General features: G+C 52.3%; 1 protein-coding gene across 2 annotated transcripts in view; it reads right to left on the reverse strand.

Annotated features, from left to right (window-relative positions):
* DLGAP4 (DLG associated protein 4) overlaps nt 1-16,639 on the reverse strand; it is a 232,043-nt gene that overhangs the window by 94,978 nt on the left and 120,426 nt on the right. For both annotated transcript variants that reach the window (XM_025398734.1, XM_025398733.1), the window contains 2 exons: nt 6,747-7,817; nt 3,118-3,359 (listed from right to left, as the gene is read on the reverse strand). In XM_025398734.1, the coding sequence (XP_025254519.1) occupies nt 3,118-3,359; nt 6,747-7,745 (1,241 nt within the window). In that variant the 5' untranslated portion in view covers nt 7,746-7,817. The remainder of the gene's footprint in view (nt 1-3,117; nt 3,360-6,746; nt 7,818-16,639) is intronic.

Here is a 16,639-nt window from a genome sequence, read left to right on the forward strand (position 1 = left end):
CCCCTAGACTCACCCCTTATCTCCATGACCCCAGTCCTTTAATCTTTCTCACGTCTACCTGACCCTGGGCCTCCCCCAGTCCTCATTCTGGGGATAACATCCAAGCATCCAATAGCTTGGGCCCCTGACACAGAAGGGTTTGGACTGGAATCCAGCTTTCTCTGCTGGGTGACCCTGGGCAAGCCATTACCCCTTACTTAAGTCTCAGTTTCCTCATCTCTAAAATGGGGATGACGCTGCCTGCCTGCTGGGGCTGCAGTGAGGATTCAGTGATGCAGATTAAAGGACATCGGGTCAGGCACAGTGGCCAGCGGGCAAGTGCTAACAGACAGCAGCTCTTACTATTATTGCTACTATTACTACTGTTATTATTATTGCTTCCCTTGAATCTAGGCCTAAGCCCCGGGCTTCCTGCCTCTCCTACCTTACTGACCACTGGTCACTCATAGATATCCTAGTAGGATCTCAGTACTAGAAGGGATCTTAGAGATCCTACAGCTCAGCCCCTTCACTTAAAGATGGGGAAACTGGGCCGGGCGTGGCTGTAACCCTAGCACTTTGGGAGGCCAAGGCAGGTGGATCACCTGAGGTCAGGAGTTCAAGACCAGCCTGGACAACATGGTGAAACCCCATCTCTACTAAAATACAAAAATTAGCCAGGCATGATGACGTGCGCCTGTAATCCCAGCTACTCGGGAGGCTGAGGCAGGAGAATTGCTTGAACCCAGGAGGTGGAGGTTGTAGTGAGCCAAGTTTGTGCCATTGCACTCCAGCCTGGGCAACAGAGTAAGACTCTGTCTCCAAAAAAAGAAAAAAAAGATGGGGAAACTGAGCAGGCGTGGGGGCTCACACCTATAATCCCAGCACTTTGGGAGGCCAAAGCAGAAGAGTCACTTGAGCCGAGGAGTTCAACACCACTCTGGGCAACATAGTGAGGCCTGGGAAACTGAGGCCCAGAGGGAAAAAGACTGGCCAAGGTCATCCAGTGGCAGAGGGAAAAACGGAAGTCACAGCTGGCCTGGGCAGTGCGGGGGGGTGATAAGCAAGGGGAGAGCAATATATACATATATATATATTTTTTTTTTTTTCTTTTTTTTTGAGACAGTCTCACTCTATCACCCAGGCTGGAGTGCAGTGGCATGATCTCAGCTCCCTGCAACCTCTGCCTCCTGGGTTCAAGTGATTTTCATGCCTCAGCCTCCCTAGTAGCTGGGATTACAGGCGTGAACCACCATGACCTGCTAATTTTTATATTTTTAGTAGAGATGCGGTTTCGCCATGTTGACCAGGCTGGTGTCGAACTCCTGACCTCAAGTGATCTGCCTGCCTTGGCCTCCCAAAGTGCAGGGATTACAAGCGTGAGCCACTGTGCCCAGTCACAAAAACTTCTTTTAAAAAATCAGCTGGGCATGGTGGCCCATGACTGTACTCCCAGCTACTCAGGACGCTGAGGTAGGAGGATCACTTGAGTGCAGGAGGTCGAGGTTGCAGTGAGCCATGATTGCACTATTGCACTCCAACCTGGGCGACATAGCAAGACCCTGTTCCCCACTTCCCCCACAAAAAAGATGGAGAAACTAAGGTTAAGAGAGGGGCAGACCTGGAATTGTCTGGTGGTGTCCTGAATTCCATCCTGGAGGCCATTCTCTGTCTTCTGCCCAGTCAACTAGACTCCTGGCTGCTCCGAGAACACTGCCCTCTTCCTGCCTAGGTACCAGTGTCACCTGACCTGTTCTTTTCCCTCTGTCTCAGTCTTCCCAGGCCACCTCCTCCATGAAGCCTTGGCTCCTGTCTCCCATAGTTGAAGATCTAGGGAGAAGCTTGTTCCCCTAACTCCGCCAAGCCTTACAGCAACACGATGGGGCTTGGCTGGTGAATTCCAGGCAGGCACTGGGACAGGAAAAGCCTGTCTATCACTCTTTGACTTCTGGATTCACCTCCCTCCCCCATCTTGGAGCTCCCCACAGGGATCAGTTACAGGGGCAAAGGTAGAGCGTGCTCTCGCCTTCCCTAAGCAGTGCTGTTACAGGTGATGCACTCACTTAGGGCAGGCTCTCCTAACCTGAAGACCAAGATCCCGTGGGACAGTTCCCCTGTGGGAGTGGAACTTACCTGGGGAAGTGGCTCCTGTAGGAGGGGTTTACCTGGACCTATCACCCAAGAGTGGCTTTCATTACTGGGGTTTACCAAAGGATGCGGCTCACCTGTGGTCAGGGCTGAACTGTGAGTGGGGCTCAAGGGGTGGTTCTCTAATTGGCGGGACTCTTCGAGGTCAATTCATCAGAGTGCAGGGCCAACCTGAGGATCTCATGGAGGGAGCTAACCTGACCGCGGGTTCACTTAGGGGGCCTGGATCATTATAGCAGCGAGTTCACCTGGATCTGAAGCTGAGGGACAGGATTCATCTGTGGGCTGGGATCTCCGGGGGACAACCGAATGGGAGGAAGGCGAGGCTCCCGGGGTGGGGCATACCTATGAGGGGTTCACCTAGGGGAGGAGGCTTGCAGGTGAGCGGGACTTGTACTTACCGAAAGAGGTTTTCCCCGGGAGGGCTTACAAGTGGGCGGGGCTCACCCGAAGGAGCGAGAAAAGCCTCTGGGAGGGGCTTCCACGCGGGCGGGGCTTTTCTTTTCCTTTCTTTCTTCCTTTTTTTTTTTTTTTTTTGATACGGAGTCTAGCTCAGTCGCCCAGGTTGGAGTGCAGTGACGCGATCTCGGCTCACTGCAACCTCCGCCTCCCGGGTTTAAGCGATTCTCCTACCTCAGTCTCCCAAGTATCTGGGATTACAGGCGCCTGCCGCCAGCCCAGCTAATTTTTGTATTTTTAGTAGAGACGGGGTTTCCCCATGTTGGCCAACTCTTGACCTCAAGTGATCCACCCGCCTCGACCTCCCAAAGTTCTGGGATTACAGGCGTGAGCCACCGGGCCGGGCGGGCCTTATTTTAATGAGGGGGTTCTCTCAGGGAGCAGGACTCATAAGTGGGCGGGGCTCAAAGGGGGGCGGGGCTACCACGCGGGCGGGGCTTATTTTAATGGAGAGTCCTCCCAGGGATCAGGACTCGAAGTGGGCGGGGCTTGCCTGTGGGCGGGACCCTAGGGGTGGAGCTGCGCGCCTACCTGCGGGGGTTGCTCTGCTCTCCCAGCGACTGCTGCGTGGCCCTCAGATAGCTCTGGCGCCGCGCCGCGGTCTTGGGTGAGGGCTTGGGGCTGCCGCCGGACTCGTCGCTGTCCTCGTCGCCCATGGCCTTGATGTAGCTGCCGCTGCGCATGCGCCGGCACGGGATGGGGCCCTCGGCCGCGGCATCCGTCTCGCGTGGGGACAGCAGCGTCGTGCTCCACTCGCCGCCGCCGCCGGGTACCTGGGGATGGGGCACAGGACTCAGTGGGGCCACCGCAGAAAATGAGCAGATGGCGAGAACCTCCATCTCTGGGACCTGAATCTCCCTCATTCCCTGCAGAGTTCGGGCTCACGTGCTGGGTTTCCCGCTTTTGAAACCAAGGGGCAGCAGAGCAGAGCCCTGGGCTGGGAGGAATACCTGGGTTCCAGAGTCTCTCCAGCCTCGGATTTCTCCATGGATCCCAGGCTGGGTTTGCCCCAGAAGCAATGCCCTAGGCCCTGTGGTCACGGTGGCCTCCACTGCAGCCATCTCTGCTTGGCCCCACAGTCACTTCACTCTGGCTGTCTCAGGGGATGCTTATGATCCCACTGCACAGATGAGAACACCAGGCCTGAGGGACGCAAGGCACTTGCAGAAAGAGGCCCTAGACCTGGATCCAGAACCTGAGCCTAGAATGGGGAATCAGAGGACCCTGGCACATCAGCATGGAGGGGGGATGGGGTCCCAGAGTCAATGGATATTCTCTGTCCCAAGGTGGGAAAACTGAGGTACAGAGAGCAGAGTGCTTCCCCGGTTCAGGTAGCCACATGGTGAGCTGGAAAAAGGGCTGTTTTCCCATCTGAACTTCAGGGAATCCGTCCACGGAATGGGGCTGTGATAGGGCAGGTGAGGTCACGGCTGTGAGGGCAGCCCTGGTCCCCCAGTCCCCAGTGGTTATGGTGGCAGTAACCAACTGAGGGGACCTCCCCTGTCCTTCTGAGGCCAGGCTCTGCTGGCTGCCCCAGGGCAGTGCACACAGGCTACATTCCTGGCCATTTCATTTACACTGTTACGGAAACACAGTGGACGGTCACTGTGTAATGAAAAATGCACACATCTCAGCACTCACACACAGCCTGTGCACAGAGTGAACATGCCTCATCCTATACACATATCTCAATATGTACAGAACAAGCATACGCCCCATGTCCCTCAGTGACTACCCCCAGTGTACCACACACCTCACCAAGGACACACACCAGCAGCCACTTCGTCACGGCAACCCCTCCACAAGTATGCAACATATACACAGAGCACACTCACCTTCCCACTACCCTCCCTCTGGACATTTGCACCAGTAACTACTGCACTGTGGACACACAACGTGTATCCACCTTGCATTGTTCCCGCCTCCACATGCACACAGCGTACACCTCACCAGGCTACACATGTCACCAAAGATGTCCAAGCCCACATACTGAGTGTACACGGCATGCCCACTCTCTATCACATACACATACGCACACTGCCCAAGGGCCATGCCCACACAGGTATGGCACCCTTCTCCATGCCCTCCATGCCAGAGGCTCACTTTCCACAAAGGAAAGGTAACGTCTAGGACTCCCACTCCTGCCCCACCCAGCCTTCCCATAAACCCTCAGCAGACTGCCCAGCCTAGGACCAGTGCATTCTGCCTACAAGCCACTTGCTAGTCCAGCCCCACTATCCCCAGTGTCCCTTGGGAACGTGGCCTTGTATATCACTGCTCAGAAACTGTTGCTAAGCCACCCACTCACCTCCTGTCACCCAAGCAGGTAGCACAGACTCCAGGGCCCACAGGGCCACCCTCTCATGGTGTTTCTGCGGCATTGTTACATGATCAGACCCAACCATACCATTTTGAGAGGAAGCCCGGTCACACATCACCCTCCCTAATGCTTCTAAACCAAGGAAGCAGTTTCAGAACCACAAGAGCCCTAAATATATCAAATACTGCCTAGATTTCAGTTTCCTCCTATTGAAAAAGAAAATGTCTCACTGTTTCTGGTATTTCATACAAGATGATAAGAAGTCAGGGCTTTGTTAGACCCCAAAGATCATCTCGTTCAAAATGCATCTCATGGCTGGGCGTGGTGACTCACGTCTGTAATCCCAGCACTTTGGGAGGCTGAGGCAGGTCCTCACCTGAGGTCAGGAATTCGAGACTAGCCTGGCCAACATGATGAAACCTCATCTCCACTAAAAATACAAAAATTGGCCAGGCGTGGTGGCTCGCACCTATAATCCCAGCTACTCGGGAGGCTGAGGAAGGAGAATCACTGGAACTCGGGAGGCGGAGGTTGCAGTGAGCCAGGATCGCGCCATTGTACTCCAGACTGGGTGATAAGTTTGAAACTCCATCTCGGGGAAAAAAAAAAAAAAAAAAAAAGCCTGGGCGCAGTGGCTCAGTCCTGTAATCCCTGCACTTTGGGAGTCTGAGGCAGACTGGAGGTTAGGAGTTCAAAACCAGCCTGGCCAACATGATGAAATCCCGTTTCTATTAAACATACAAAAAATTAACGAGGCATGGTGGTAGGTGCCTGTAATCCCAGCTACTTGGGAGGCTGAGGCAGGAGAATTGCTTGAACCCGGGAGGCAGAGATTGCAGTGAGCTGAGATGGCGCCACTGCATTCCAGCCTGGGCAACAAAAATGAAACTGTCTAAAAAAACACAAAAGACTCATTAGAGTTCCCAAGGGCTGGCCAGGCCTGCACTTGCATTCCCCCTGAGATGAGGCGCTCACTACCTACAGAAGCGCCTCCTTCCACCTAAAATCTGCTTTCTGTAATTTCCACCCACAGCCTGGTTTTGCCCTGGGGAGCCATTCAGTTCACAGCCCCTTGCTCTACCTGCCTTGAGAGCCACTTGGAAATGTGCAGCCACAGTGATGTCTCAGCCTTCTGCCACTTTCAAACCATGTGGCCTTGGTGCACAGCAAGTGCCTGAATCAGTGTGAGCATTTGAAAGAAGGCGGCTATTCCCCCAAGCTGGGTTAGGACCCCCTGGGTCCCTGCAGTTCTCTGTACTGATCCCCATGACACTCTGCTGACACTGACATGACCGTTCATGTCTTTCCCAGTATCCTAATCTTTGGGACTGTGTCTTCTTTATTTCTGATTCTGTTCATTTAACTGTCCATCTGTCCATCTACCCCTCCCTCACTTACATTTCCTGAGCACTTCCTGCATGCCAGACCCCGTCCTGGGCCTTGGGGACACATGGCTGCATCAGATGTGATCCCTGTCCTCAAACAGCTATCAGTCTGATAGGGATGGCAGGCAGAGGCTGGCAATTAGAAGGCCATGCAATTGGTTCTGTGAGGGGGTTGGGATGGCACAACTTCCAGATTTGTCTTCTAAAGGGCAGGAACATATTTTAGTCCCTGCTCAGGGCTGGGCTCAGAAAGGCCCTAATTAATCTCTTTTGAGAGCATGACCAGTGGAAGGACTCCCTGATTAGCAGGTACCACTGGGCCACCCATTTTATAGTTGAGCCACAGAGGCCCAGAATGAAGTGACTTGCCAAGTGAATCTGTGGTACAGCTAGGCCTCAAAACTGGTGTCGTTCCCAGAGCCCTCACCCCACCCCTGACCCTGGCAGAGACCCACCTGCAGGTAATGGTAGGCTAGACCCTGGTGGCAGGATTTGGACTTGAGCAGGCTCTTATCCAAGGTGGCCGAGGTCTTCTGGCAGACCTCGTGGGCGTGGCTGAGTGTCAGAGTGGACCAGGAGCCTCGTTTGACGTAGTTGGTGTCAGTGCCCACCCCAAGGCTGGGGCAGGTGGCTGGGGGTGCGGGCGGGGGTGGTGGGGCGGTCAGCTCGGTAGTGTTGTTCTTGGTGGCTTTGAGCATGTGCCCACTGATGGTGTTGTAGGCGTGCATGAAGTAGCGTGGCTGGCTGCGTTCTGCCTGGCGGCCTAGTGTCATCAGCCCGGAGGCTGGGCCACTGCTGCGGAAGGCGCCGGCCTCGCCGTCCAAGTTGTCATCGGAGCTCCACCAGCCTGAGATGTTGGAGCGGCTGCGCCGTTTGGGCTCCCCAGCCTTGGCCCGCTCCTTGCTTTTGGCCCTCCGGCCCTTGCCGTCCTCCATGCCACCCTTCTTGCTGCCATTGCCACCGACCTTGCCCGCTGTGCCCTCCAGTGAGGGTGCCTTGGTGAAGAAAAGCCGCTGGACTGAGTGGACCAGGTGGCGGATGCGGCCAGGGCTCTCACCACGGGCCTTGGCCTCACCACGGGGGAACTGGAGGGTGCTGAAGCCATCACGATGGATGGGCAGCTGCTTCTCAAACTGGTCCAGGAGGTTGGCGGGCAGCCGGTTGATCTTGGTGGCCTGAGCATGGCTGGGGAAGGGGCTCTCCTCTGGCACCTCGAAGTGGGAGTTGTAGTGGATGCGGGGAAAGGTGCTGCTGGGCGGGGGCAGCTGGTTGTTGAGGGGAAAGAGGCCATCTCCCGGCAGGGTGTTCTGCCCGGGGAAGCGGGCCTCGCGGGCGAAGGCCTCCGTGGGCGACAGCAGGTAGGGGTTGCGGTCGGTCCCTGCAAACAGGGGCTCGTGGGGTGGGTCTAGGCTGTCGGAGAGGTGGCGGGGGCGGCTGTCACCGAGGCCTTTCATGATCCCGGGCCGAGGGCAGGGGCCGTCACCCTAGCAGGGCGCCCGGGTCGCCTCTCCCGGGCGGCAGCTATCCTGGGGAGAGAAGACAGAAAGCGGTCAGCTGGTCAGCTGGATTTGGGGGAGGGGTGCCAGGAAGGTCAGATCCAGATTGCCAGGCTGGGAGGATCTCTGAAGCCAGTCCTCCATGTTGTGGGCCTGAAGACAGGAGTACACACTGAGGCCCACGTACTCTGTGTGTAAATAAAAGTTACAACTCAAGCTACCGACTATCAGACAAACACAACATCTTCCATTCTTCTAGCTTGAGGACTGTATCTTCAAAACAACCTGGAAAGCCAGGCTCCGACTCAGAGTTCTGGGTCTCCTCTGAATTCCATGATGGAATATGAGTGGTGGGCTGCCCATCCTCCACTCTCTTTCCGTTTCTGACTCTGTCCCTCACCCCGAGGGGCCACATGGATGCAAATACCCCAGCCCACATCTCCTAGCTCTGTCCACAGGCCCCCAAACAGTCATCCTGGAACCCCAGGATGGTCCCTGTGGCAGGGTCCACCTCCCATGGGAGGACCCTGCGCTGGCCCTGGAGGCAGGCTTGGGTCATTTTAGCAGGGAATCCCAGGGTGCCCAGTATCCAGGGTGGTCTATGGGGGAATACAGTCTGCTGGTGGGCATGTCCCCAGGACTCCTGAACTCTCCTTGCCTTATGGGGAAAAACACGGGCTTTTAGAGGTCCAGAGAGGATTTTCTTTTTTTTTTTTAAGAGACAGAGTCACTCTGTTACCCAGGCTGGAGTGTAGTAGTGCAATCTCGGCTCACTGCAACCTCCGTCTCCGAGGTTCAAGTGATTCTCCTGCCTCAGCCTGCCCAGTAGCTGGGATTACAGGCGCACACCACCATGCATGGCTAATTTTTGTATTTTTAGTAGAGACAGGGCTTCACCATGTTGGCCAGGCTGGTCTCGAACTCCTGACCTCAAGTGATCTGCCCACCTTGGCCTCCCAAAGTGCTAAGATTACAGGCATGAGCCACCGTGACTGGCTTTTTTTTTTTTTTTTTTCCGTGATAAGGTCACAGCTCACTGCAGCCTTGGCCACCTGGGATCAAGCGATCCTCCAGCCTTGGTCTCCCAAAGTGCTGGGGTTATACCTGAGGGCCACTGTGCCTGGCTAGAGAGGCCTTCCAAAAAGCAGGACCCAGGGCAAGGCCCATCTATTCCAGGTCTGAGGGCAGTACCGTCCAACTGTTTAACAGAGGAATTCCTGCCGGGCGCGGTGGCTCACGCCTGTAATCCCAGCACTTTGGGAGGCCGAGGCGGGCGGATCACAAGGTCAGGAGATCGAGACCACGGTGAAACCCCGTCTCTACTAAAAATACAAAAAAATTAGCCGGGCGCGGTTGTGGGCGCCTGTAGTCCCAGCTACTCGGGAGGCTGAGCCAGGAGAATAGCGGGAACCTGGGAGGCGGAGCTTGCAGTGAGCCGAGATCACGCCACCGCACTCCAGCCTGGGCGACAGAGCGAGACTCCGTCTCAAAAAAAAAAAAAAAAAAAAACAGAGGAATTCCTATGTCAAATGTAAGCCCTCTGCAAAAACCTGCTCTGCCCTTCACCCAATGTCTACCAAGTGTGACTGCTGGGCAGGTGCTGAGGGCTTCAGACACCAAAGAGGCCAACAAGCCCATAGGCCCATCATTTCCAATTGAGATGAAGCAATGATAGCCTAGAATAGAGCTCTCAGAGTCAATAACGGGGGCACATCCTCAGGACAAGGCAAGGGCTCACAAGAGGGTGGCACTTAGGTGCAGTTGCTGTGCCTCAGTTTCCCCTGCTGTAAAATGGGGCCATCCTGGAACTACTAGTCCAAAACTTAGGTAAGTCCCTTCCCTTTTCTGGGCCTGGGCCTCAGTCTTCCTGTCTGCCATGGAGCAGAAAGGTTGGCGAGGTTTCTAAGCCTCCGGCCCCGACCAGCCCTGTACGTGGGAGTCCCAAGACTTGGTCTGGCCTGAGCCTGGTGTGCTGAGGATTGGCAAAGAGTCAGTGTGGCTGAAGCAGAGCAAGTGAGGACAAGGGTTGTAGAGGGAGGGCTCTCGGAGGGGCTGGGTCAGGTCATAGCACAAAAGCTCTGGCTGACATCAAGCATGGAGGGCAGAATAATGGTCCCCAAATATGCCCACAACCCTGTCAAAAGGAACTTGGCAGGTGTGGTTATTTTGCAAATGTGATTAAGAATCTTGAGACGGTGAGACTATCATGAATTATCTGGATGGGCACAAGCTAATCACACGGTTCCTATAAGAAACAGGCATGGGCTGGGCATGGTGGCTCACACCTGTAATCTCAGCACTTTCAGAGGCCAAGGTAGGTGGATCACTTGAGATTGGGAGTTTGAGACCACCCTGGCCAACACAGTGAAACCCCGTCTCTATTAAAGATACAAAAACTTAGCTGGGTGTGGTGGCATGTGCTTGTAATGCCAGCTACTTGGGAGGCTGAGGCTGCTGGAGAATCACTTGAATCCAGCAGGCAGAGTTTGCAGTGAGCTGAGGTCGTGCCACTGCACTCCAGCCTGGGTGACAGAATGAGACTCTGTCTCAAAAAAAAAAAAAAAAAGAAAAGAAAAGAAACAGGCATGGGCCAGGCATGGTGGCTCACACCTTTACGTAATCCCAGCACTTTTGGAGGCCAAGGCGAGGCAGATCACTTGAGGTCAGCAGTTTGAGACCAGCCTGGCCAACATAGTGAAACCTCATTTCTACTAAAAATACAAAAATTACTGGGTGTGGTGGCGTGCGCCTGTAATCCCAGCTACTTGGGAGGCTGAGACAGGAAAATCACTTGAACCTGGAGGTGGAGGTTGCAGTGAGCCAAGATTGTGTCATTGCACTCCATCCTGGGCAACAGAGTGAGACTCTGTCTCAAAAATAAATACATAAATAAATAAACAGGCAGGAAGGTCAGAGTCAGAGGAGATGTGCTGACAGAAGCAGAGATCAGAGTGATGTGGAGACATGAGCCAAAGAATGCAGGCAGGCTTCAGAAGCCGGCAGAGGTGGCTGGGCACGGTGGCTTACACCTGTAATCCCAGCATTTTGGGAGGCCAAGGCAGGAGGATTGCTTGAGGCCAGGAGTTTGAGACCAGCCTGGGCAACAAAGTGAGACTGTGTCTCAAAAAAAGTGATGGATTCTCCCCTAGAGCTTTCAGAGAGAATGCAGCTCTGCAATCCGTTTTAGACTGTGACCACTAGAACATCCTATGATTCAAAGTGCACCAGTCTGGGAATCAGACAGCACAAAGTCGCACGGAACCAGGCCTGGAACCCAGGTCTTCTTGACTCTTAATGCAGGCCCCACCCAGCCCACTGGCCCTGCTGAACTGGAGGATGTGCAAAGAAAGGGAACAATGTGGGGGCTGGATCCAGCAGCTGAGGGGCAGAGGGTGAGGAGGATGGGACAGTACCAGGCGCGGCCTCAGCAAAGAGTGGATGTCCATCTGGCCTGGCATGGCCCAGTCTCCACTAGCTTCTCCAGCCTTGTCCCCATCTCTTGCTGTCTACCTGCTAGCCAAGCTCACACCCTTCAGGACTTCTTCATAGCTCTCACTGCTCTGGGAAACTCTCATGTGTTTACTTGTTTTCTAGTTTCTTGTCCATCTTCCCCTAGATCTGTGCTGTCCAATATGGTAGCCACTGGGCCACAGAGCACTTGACATGCAGCTAGTGCAACTGGGAAACTGAATTTTTAGTATTTTAAAAAGTTTAGGCCAGGCACGGTGGCTCACGCCTGTAATCCTAGCACTTTGGGAGGCCGAGGCGGGTGGATCACAAGGTCAAGAGATCGAGACCATCCTGGCCAACATGGTGAAACCCCTTCTCTACTAAAAATACAAAAAAATTAGCTGGGCATGGTGGTGGGCGCCTGTAGTCCCAGCTACTCGGGAGGCTGAGGCAGGAGAATGGCAGAGGTTGCAGTGTGCCGAGATCGCACCACTGCAAATCCAGCCTGGTGACAGAGCAAGACTCCATCTCAAAAAAAAAAGCATTTAATTAATTTAAATAGCACATGTGGCAAGTGACTGCCAGGTTGACAGTACAGTCCTAGAGGTTCAACCCTCCCCTTGGAAGGTGCCTCCCTCCCTCATCCCTGCTAAAGCTGGGTTCAGCACATTCTCTTATTCTAATACCTTTTCCATCTTTTTGAGTTGTAAGTTTAGTTCATTTGTTTTCTGATCTCCTTATACTCTAATAAATGTGTCACAGAAAAGTTATATATTTTCCTGAGTACCTATTAGCTGCATATCATGGATTTTATTTTTCCAATTTTTTCCCTTATTTTTATTTTTTAATTTACTTTATTATATTTTTTGAGATGGAGTCTCGCTCTGTCGCCCAGGCTGGGTGCAGTGGTGCGATCTTGGCTCACTGCAAGCTCTGCTTCCTAGGTTCATGCCATTCTCCTGCCTCAGCCTCCCGAGTAGCTGGGATTACAGGCACCCGCCACCATGCCCAGCTAATTTTTTGTATTTTTAGTAGAGACGGGGTTTCACCGTCTTAGCCAGGATGGTCTCGATCTCCTGACCTCGTGATCCACCCGCCTTGGCCTCCCAAAGTGCTGAGATTACAGGCGTGAGCCACCGCGCCTGGCCTTATTTTTATTTTTTGACACAGTGTCTTGCTCTTGTCGCCCAGGCTGGAGTGCAATGGGGCGGTCTCAGCTCACTGCAACCTCTGCCTCCTGGGTTCCAGTGATTCTCGTGCCTCAGCCTTCCTAGTAGCTGGGATTACAGGTATGCAACACCACGCCCCGCTAATTTTTGTATTTGTAGTAGCGACAGGTTTTCACCATGTTGACCAGGCTGGTCTCGAACTCCTGACTTCCTGTGATCCACCCACCTTGGCCTCCCAAAATGCTGGGATAACAGGTGTAAGCCACTGTGCCCATCCTTTTGTCCTTTTTTCTTTTTTTTGAGACAGAGTCTCGCTGTATTGCCCAGGCTGGAGTGCAGTGGCGCGATCTTGGCTCACTGCAAGCTCTGCCTCCTGGGTTCATGCCATTCTCCTGCCTCAGCCTCCCAAGTAGCTGGGACTACAGGCACCCGCCACCACGCCTGGCTAATTTTTTTTACTTTTAGTAGAGACAGGGTTTCACCATGTTAGCCAGGATGGTCTTGATCTCCTGACCTCGTGATCTGCCTGCCTCGGCTTCCCAAAGTGGTGGGATTACAGGCGTGAGCCACTGCTCCCGGCCCTTTTGTCCTTTTTTAAAAAAAATTGAGGAGAAATTAATGAAACATAAAATTAGTCATTTTAAAGTGTACAATTTAGTGACATTTAGTAAATTCACAATGCTGTGTAATCACTACCTCCATTTAGTTCTGAAATATTTCCTTTCTTTTCTCCTTTCCTTTCTCCTTTCCTTTCCTTTCCTTTCCTCTCTCTCTCTTCTTTCTTTTGATGGAGTCTCACTCTGTCACCCAGGTTGGAGTGCAACGGCGTGGTCTCAGTTCACTGCAACCTCTGCCTCCTGGGTTCAACCAATTCTCCTGCCTCAGCCTCCCGAGTAGCTGGGACTACAGGTTCATGCCACCACATCCAGCTAATTTTTGTATTTTTTAGTAGAGATGGGGTTTCAGTATGTTGGCCAGGCTGGTCTCTAACTCCCGACTTTGTGATCCACCCGCCTCGGCCTCCCAAAGTGTTGGGATTACAGGCATGAGCCACTGCACCCAGTCTCTTTCTTTCGAGACAGGGTCTCGTTCTGTTGCCCAGGCTGGAGTGCAGTGGTGTGACCATGGCTTACCACAGCTTTGACCTCCTGGGCTCAAGTGTCCTCCCACCTCAGCTTCTTGAGTAGCTGAGACAACAGGTACATGCCCAGCTAATTAGAAAAAACTTTTTTTTTTTTTTTTTGTACAGACAGGAGTCTCACTATGTTGCCCAGGCTGGTCTGGGCTCAAGCAATGCTCCTGCCTCAGCCTCCCACAGTGTTGGGATTACAGGTGTGAGCCACCATGCCCAGCCCTGAAACATTTTCATAACCCCAAAAGCAAACCCCATCCTCAATAAGCAGTCATTCCCTATTTTCCGCTCTTCCCAGCTTCTGACAACCACAGTCCATAGATACCATCTGTATCTATAAATTTTCCTATTTCCCATAGGTTTTACTTTTATTGTAGTAAAATACATGTAACATAAAATTTGTCATTTGAACCATCTTTAAGTGTGCAATTCAGTGGCATTATGGACACTCACAATGTTGTGTAACCATCACCACTATCTATTTCCAAAACCTTTCCATCACCCCAAACAGAAACTCTGTACCCATTAAGCAAAAACTTCTTTTCTCCTCCTTCTCCTAGCCCCTGGTAATTTATTTTATTTTCTTTATTTTTTTTGAGACAGAGTCTCAGAGTCTCACTCTGTCACCCAGGCTGGAGTGTGGTGGTGCTCCTGGCTCACTGCAACCTCTGCCTCCTGGGTTCAAGCGATTGTCATGCCTCAGCCTCCCAAGTAGCTGGGATTAGAAGCACATGCCACCATACCCAGCTAATTTTTGTATTTTTAGTAGAAAATGCGTTTCACCATGTTGGCCAGGCTGGTCTCAAACTCTTGGCTTCAAGTGAAATGCCTGCCTTGGCCTCCCAAAGTGCTGGGATTACAGGCATGAGCCCCATGCCTGGCGGCCCCTGGTAATATATAACCTACTTTCTGTCTCTCTGAATTTGCCTATGCTAAATATTCCCAATATGTGGAATCATATAACATTTGTCATTTTGTGCCTGACCTATTTCATGTAGCATAATGTTTGTTTTCTAAGTTCACCCATGTTGTAGCATGTGTCAGAACTTCATTCCGTTTTATGGCTGGACACTTCGGTTATTTCTACCTTTTGGCTATTGTGAATAATATTGCTACAAACAATGGCATCCAAGTATCTGTTTCAGTCTCTGTTTTCAATTCTTTTCAATTCTTTTGGGTTAATATCCAAGTGGAATTGCTGGATCACATAGTAATTCTATGTTTAACTTTTTTTTTTTTTTTGAGATGGAGTCTTGCTCTTGTCGCTCAGGCTGGAGTGCGAAGGCACGATTTTGGCTCACTGCAACCTCCGCCTCCTGGGTTCAAGCCATTCTTCTGCCTCAGCAACCTGAGTAGCTGGGATTATAGGTGCCCATCACTGCACCCGGCTATTTTTTGTATTTTTAGTAGAGACGGGGTTTCGCCATTTGGCCAGGCTATTCTTGAACGCCTGACCTCGTCATCCACCCGCCTCGGCCTCCCAAAGTGCTGGGATTACAGGCGTGAGCCACTGTGCCCGGCCTCTATGTTTAACTTTTTGCGGAACCACCAAACTGTTTTCCATAGCAGCTGCACCATGTGACGTTCCCACCAGCGACGTACAGGGGTTCCAATTTTCCCAGATCTTGCCAGAACTTATTTCCTTTTTAAAAAAATTATAGTCATCCTAGTAGGTGTGAACTGGTATCTCATTGTGGCTTTGATTTGCATTTTCCCGATGACTAACGATGTTGAGCATCTTTTCATGTGCTTATTGGCTGTTTGTATATCTTCTTTGGAGAAATGTCTATTTAAGTCCTTTGCCCATTTTATAATTGGGTTGTTTGTCATTTTTGTTGTTGAGCTCTAGGAATTCTTTATATATACTCTAGATATTGAACCCTTAACAGATATATGGTTTGTAAATATTTTCTCCCATTCTGTCCCTGTGGGGTTTCAGTAGTGTTTTTCTCCTCTTCCAGGACTGGCCACTTACTCACTCTTTCCTTCCTCATTAGCACTGATGGCCTCCCTTCCTCCAGCATCCCCTGGCCTGTGAGCGTCATAAAGAAAAGGAGTGTAAGGCCGGGCGTGGTGGCTCACGCCTGTAATCCCAGCACTTTGGGAGGCTGAGGCGGGTGGATTACTTGAGGTCAGGAGTTCGAGACCACCCTGGCCAATATGGCGAAACCCCATCTCTATTAAAAATACAACAGTTAGCCAGACGTGGTGGCTTGCACCTGTAATCCCAACCACTTGGGAGGTAGAGGCAGGAGAATCGCTTGAATCTGGGAGGTGGAGGCTGCAGTGAGCTGAGATTGTGCCACTGCACTCCAGCCTGAGTGACAGAGCAAGACTCTCTCAAAAAAAAACAACAAAAAAACCCAAACCAAAACAAACAAACAAAAAAACAGGAGTCCATGTGCCCGTAACTTTCCTGAGAGCAGGGGCTAGTTCTCATCTGGGGGCAGAGGAATGAGAATGGCTCTGCAGATGGATGTGCAGTGGATGCTGTGATGGCCACCCAGGACCCCCCGGCACTGAGGCACTCATGACCCCAGCTGCCAAAAGCATTGGCTGCTGACAATTTACAGCCAAGTTCCCACTAGGAGCTGCTCTCAGCCATAGGGAGGTGCCTCACCCAAGATGCCAGACTTGGATCTCTAACTGCCTCCTTGACATCTTGCCCTGGAAGTCTGACAGGTCCAAGATACAGCACTCATTCTCCCACCCACCCTGACCTGCTCTACCCACAGTCTGTCCTTACACTCCTTCCCAGGGGCACCCTGCATCCAATAACTGGTCAATGTTTGGGTACCAAGGTGTGGCTCCCTTGCCCCAATTCAGAACAACCCTAAAGGGCCATCCCAGTTCCAGAGCTCCCCATGGGATTCGCTGAGGCCTCTGTTGTGCTGTGTCGAGGTTCTACTCTTCCCTCTGCCCAATCCTGTCCCCTTCACCTGTCACAGGTGTTCCGAAGTGATTTCCCAGGAAACTTCGACATACAAACCTGAGTCTGTTTCCTGGGAAGCTAACCTGAGCTAGGACAGAACTGGATTCTACTCCTTCCCCTCCTCACTGCAGGACACTTGGTGATTCAGTCATTCCTCCTGAGCCTCAGT

The sequence above is a fragment of the Theropithecus gelada genome, chromosome 10, assembly GCF_003255815.1.
Source record: "Theropithecus gelada isolate Dixy chromosome 10, Tgel_1.0, whole genome shotgun sequence".
Classification (NCBI taxonomy): domain Eukaryota; kingdom Metazoa; phylum Chordata; class Mammalia; order Primates; family Cercopithecidae; genus Theropithecus; species Theropithecus gelada.